This window comes from Anguilla rostrata, chromosome 2, assembly GCF_018555375.3.
Source record: "Anguilla rostrata isolate EN2019 chromosome 2, ASM1855537v3, whole genome shotgun sequence".
In the NCBI taxonomy this organism is placed as follows: domain Eukaryota; kingdom Metazoa; phylum Chordata; class Actinopteri; order Anguilliformes; family Anguillidae; genus Anguilla; species Anguilla rostrata.
Genome location: NC_057934.1, coordinates 51,880,444 through 51,886,068, shown reverse-complemented (window position 1 = coordinate 51,886,068; position 5,625 = coordinate 51,880,444). Strand labels below are relative to the sequence as shown.

General features: G+C 38.8%; 1 protein-coding gene across 1 annotated transcript; it reads right to left on the bottom strand.

Moving 5' to 3' along the window:
• Positions 1 to 273: 273 nt before the first annotated feature.
• On the bottom strand, positions 274 to 4,461 carry tob1b (transducer of ERBB2, 1b). Its single transcript, XM_064322983.1, has 2 exons — positions 4,180 to 4,461; positions 274 to 2,473 (listed from the first exon to the last, which is right to left on the bottom strand). Exon 2 carries the CDS (start codon positions 2,276 to 2,278, stop codon positions 1,304 to 1,306), a length of 975 nt encoding a protein of 324 aa, XP_064179053.1. The 5' UTR covers positions 2,279 to 2,473; positions 4,180 to 4,461; the 3' UTR covers positions 274 to 1,303.
• Between the last annotated feature and the right edge of the window lie 1,164 nt (positions 4,462 to 5,625).

Sequence of the window (5,625 nt, the reverse complement as noted above, 5' to 3'; positions counted from 1 at the left end):
AAGCTTCCTTTTTTAAATTAAAAAAAAAAAAAAAAAAGTTTTGTTTTTGTCAATTAGTATGCACCAAGGTACTTGCATGGCTTGCATTCACATTTCTTCCTTCTCTTACCAACATACATATTGCAGTTAAATGCAACTTCAAAATGGCTCAAGGCAGCAGAGTGTAAAATGTTTTTAATTCGTGCCAAGCATCAACAGTGGACAGCCACCATTTTGATCTTCCCAGTCTATAAACTGAGAAAAATGAAGGGTCAATGATAAAAAGAAGAAAGCTCAGTTTTGACTGTAGTTTATTTTATTAAAAAGGCCAGGATGCAAATATGAAATTAAAAAAAATAAAGACAAGCATATCATTTTTGAAGCATTTTAATACAAACTTAACAATATAAACTATTTCAGTCCCTCTTGACATGTAAGACACTGACTCAAAATACTTTGTTATACCGTTTTTATCAAGTATTGCACAATGTAGGTACAAAATTAATATATACGATTACATTTTGTCCATAATATAGCAAAATCTTTAAACTCTTAACAGAAAATACAACTCTTATGTTTCAAAAAAAGCAAATATTCCTACACTTTAATTCCACCACTAAGGAATATTCTGTACACAATCTTTAGAATAGTTGATGTTTTTAAAGATGGATTCATTTGTTTTACAATTTTCCTTAAAAAAAAAGAAAACAAAAATATAACGTAAAGCTGCTGCAGCCATCACAGATCACTGGAGTAGTAAAAAGATATAAATGCAATACCATGTCGTAGAAACAATATATACTCTGATATTTTACAAACTCTGTACTAAATTAAATTATACAATTAGAAAAAAGACCAAGTAACCCCATTTATTCATTAGAGCCAATTCTTAAAAATCAGCCATGTCTTACTAACGTTTAAATACTGTAAGAGGCCATAACTTGGTATGTTTGTTGTTTTTTCATCTTTTAGAGTATATTTTTTTTAAAACATAGTAAAAAATTATTTTGTGCTTGGTTGGCAAAAATAAAAAGAAACAAAACAAAGAAGAAAAAAAAACACAATGATGCATGTAGAATTTAAGTAACCAAGCTTGGACATGTTTGTACTACAAGCTTTTGTAAAAACAAACTCAAGGGGGCACAAAAAACACCCTTGGGCACATGCGCTTTGACTTCGACGACTTTAACAAGGATCTTTAAACTGACATTTGTCATTTCTTTTTATGCAATTTCTTTTTTTTTTCGTTTGTTTGTTTGTTTTTTTAAATGTGCGTTTCCCCCCAACATCACGATCATTACTTATAGATGCATCTTTTTGTTTATTAGTTAGCCATGACTGGCTGGAATTGCTGGTTAGAATACTGCATGTTGTTCAGGCTGAAGTTTAGGCCATCCATAAGTGACTTCTCATTGAGGCCACCGTAAGCTGCAAACACATCAAAGGCATTACTGTACTGCAGAGGACTGAGACTGATGGAGTTGTCGCCTGGGAACATTGCACTGGTGCTGCCCTGCCCCTGGAGGTTTGGGAACACAAACTCCTTTGCATTTGGGGAAAGTGCAGAGGACTTCTGCTGCTGGCTGCCCAGGCCGAGCCCGTACAGAGAATGCATTGACGTGGAGATGGCTTTCTGCTTCAAGAGGTTGTTCACATTCAGGCCCAGGTTGGTGGGCGATGTGCGCGCGACCTTGCTATTGTTGCGGCCACTGTTCTTCATTTTGGTCGACCCGAACTTGGTGGCAGCAAACGTGGCAGTGGTGAACGTTAAAGGCTGGGTGGAGCGCGGCATGAAAGAGGGGCTGACGGCAGCAGACTGACCAAAGGGAGGTGACGGGGAGCTGGACTCTGAAGAGGGCCCCACTGGGTCACTGATTGGCATGAACACCTGGGCCTCTGGGTTAAAGCTGTTCTTGATCTCCTTGTCCAACTCTGACCCATTCTCACTGTTATCATCCACATAGAGCACCTTAACGGGTCCCTTTTCTCCGATCTGATAAGACACCTCAAAAGGATCGATCCACACACTAAGATCCTGGGGCAAGTTGTTGCGGACGTCTTCAATGTCCAACCCACTCTCTTTGGCTGCTTGTTCCACAACTGGGTCCACTTTTTCCCCTACATGTATGCATCTGAATCCAGACCCTTTATATGGCTTGTCTGGGTACCAGTGTCCCTCATATTTTTTCTTCAATTGCCGTTCCAGCTCTTCACCAAAGATGTTCACACGTCGCCGGGGGAGCTTGTTGTACAAATAAGAAATGATAAAGTTGAGTGCTACTTGGATTTCAAGCTGCATAGCTGCTGCACTGTACGGTTTTAAGTCGCAGGTTCTCTTTTTTCCTTTTTGTTTTGATTCTTTCCCGAGCGTTGCAAAAATCTCCAAGGCAGCAGTGTTCAGTTATCACCAAAGAGAGAAACTACAACTTCATCTAAAAAAAAGTGCTGGTTGCAGAAGAAATGTCTAGCCTTCCAGAGGCAAGCGTCCTTGTTCCTTTAGGGAGAAAAGGAGAATAAAAAAACCAAATGAGAATGTGGAGCTTTGGGGTTGTGATTAAACAAGATGCTGTATACTAGCTACATGCACTGACACAAAGTTATTTAAAACAACATTAAACCAAGGCTACGATATTAACTGCAGATTCTAAACATGACAAAGTAACTTGCAATTGGTTTGTCAGCGGGACTTTTTAATTGAAGTCTAAACCAAATAAATCAGAACGTTTTTTACACTCGATATAAGATATGCTTTCCTATACAACGTGTAAATATGGTCTTTAAAACTGCGCAATTTTACGGACGGATGGGTAGCTTGTAAGTTCCTATCCACCTAATGCTATGTTCCCAAGACGTAATGGCTCATTAGCTAATGGAGGTTTGGAACAAAGGCAAATGGTAAATTGAAATAAAATAGGTACATCGTAAAATGACCTTTAAACGATTTACTGAGTGCAACACACACACCATGGAACTCTTCAAATAGATATGTGCAGCTTTTCGATCCGTTAATCTAGGTAGTTAACAAATGATCAACGTAATTACAATGAATAATAGCCATATCATATCGCCAACCCTAGTTACACATTTGTCTCCTATTTTGAAAAACCACTCCACCCTTATATCCGAGGTTTGCGAACGAATTACTGTATACATTTTAAAATGTCGCGATGCAGAAATCATTTTTGTTCTGCAAATACCAGGCTGACGTTACAACTACTTTGATGAATCAAACACAAATGCAGAAAGAATACACGAAGGTCAGTAAACCTAGCTAATGGGTAGGTAAACCCTCAGTAGCATATGGCGGACAGGAGCAGAGCTTGTTACATAATATGGAGGTCCTCATTTAATTTCTTATCACACACTCAGCTGACGAGAAAGGACATTTCGCCTTCCATAAAGAGAACTCACGAGCTAACGTTGCCTTGAATTTGGAAGCAAATGTTACACAGGAGAACTTTCAGATACCCAAACAATATATGCGACTTCGCAAGTAAACTAGCTACCTTACCCAAAAGGATAATGTTATTGTCAAACGTGAGTTGATTACGTTTTCGATTGACGGTATAGAGAGTTTTTGCTTAACGTAATAGCAAGCAAGAAGCGTTTGATAAAATGTGGCCAGCCAGTTACCCAGCTGTAGCGAGCATATGGGTAGTCTGGTCAACAACATTAGCTAGTCAGAAACAATATGCTACACCTGCCAAATATCAACTAACCATTGATTTCCAAGCGAACATTAAAATGACGCACAACTCTTACGTAACGTTAACCTACAAATAAATAGACACGTTTATGCGCGTCGCACTGATAGCTAACCTTAGCCAACAATGCTCAGTGAAACACCACTGTCGAGTGTATCCTGGCTCACTGGTTAATAGAATGCATATGGTTATTTAGCCACCCATCTAGGTAGCTAACTAATCTAGTTGCAGCGATGAGCAATATTAGTTATCTGACAAGCTAGACATTCAAGAATCCAGTTGGTAAGATGACGAACAAATCAGCAATACATACAGCTAGCAACTTACAAGCTTACTGTAGCTCTCGATAGTCAGCGAATGCAATGGCAATATTCAGGGACTAATTAAGCTAACCAGCTGGCTAGCAAAAACACATAGAAAACGTTGAATATAGCATGTCAATTCAAAGGAAGACATATGTCAGAATAAAAATTAAAAGTAAAAAAGTAATACTTACTTGTATCGTAGAAAAAAATCACAGTAGATTCTTGAATATTAGCTAGCTAACGTAAGATAATTGTCTTGCTAGCATGAAAAAGTGGATAGAACTATGACAAGACACTTTTTCAACCGATAATTAAATATATTGACAAATCAAAAATGGTATTCCAGTCCGTGTAATAAATGTTGTGGTGTTTTGCTTAGTTTCTATTTTTAGATTAGTCGTTTCTTTTCCACTCTGCAGGCTAATCGACTCCCCACTGCCTGGGAGTTTTTACAACTCTGTCCCAGTAGCTGTCATCTGTCTGGCTTTTATAGCTTTCCTCCGCCACGGACACGAGGTAGGCGGTGATGCGGTTCTCAGAGGTCAAAACAACGAAGAACACCGCCTAGCAGTCAGCTATTGGTCGTACTCACTCATTCAAGGCCCCATAGCTACACGATATCGCACTTTTATTGGTCAACCTACGGTCCATCAAAACTGACAAGTTGGGCGTGTGGTTATTCAATGAATGCACGATGCCTTCGACAGTGATTGGCTCGAAAACTACACAGGGCACCCGTAGACCAATCTGAGGCCAATGCGTTGAGCTTTTGTTGAAGAAAAAATGTCAGCTGTTCGTAGAACGCCGACAGCCTCTGCGTCACGAAATTAGTTTAAATGGCCGACGTTACTCCAGCTATAGAATAATTATTAGGTAAGTCGTCAGTTATAGATTGGAGTTTAAATTAATTTTTTCAAATAAATGTTCGAATTGCCCGAAATATTGAATACTGTTTGATTCAATGAAACTGTGGTTGTACTTAAAATTAACTAGCTCATTATATATTTACGTGCATGATGTATTTACTTGCGTAAATTAGTGCTTGTTGTCAACAAACAAGCCCATATGTTACGATTAGAAGTGTCACAACAGTTGATGAAATCATTTAAATGCAATGACTGAGCAACGACAAAAGCGATGACATGTAAAATAGGACAGCCAGCTAAGTTCGCCAAAAGAAGCATATCACAGAAAAGCGGAGTGATACTGAGGAAGTTGTAGTGGAGTTGTGTTCAGCTCTGTCACCATGTGCATGCATAGCAGAAATGAAAGAGGGCCATGGTTATTGGTCGAATGCAAATATTTAAGGTGCTGATGCCATTCAGTACGTCATGCAGAGAATGGAACACGCGACGCTGATCTGCACAAGTTCTTGTTTGAATTTAAAGGAACATTATCGGTGTCACGGGAAAGCAAATCCTGCTACTTGTATGCTGTCACAAGTTTGTACAAACACTGAGAAGATCATGGAAAGTTCAGGAAACAAGTTCCGTGCAGATAACGTTTTTCATTATTACGACCAAATTCCAAATTTACAGCGACGGACATTTATAGAGACAACTACTGAGAAGGAACAATTGACACTCACCAAGAAGAGCGAAAAAAAGCCTAATCAAGAAACATTTAAAAGGACATTT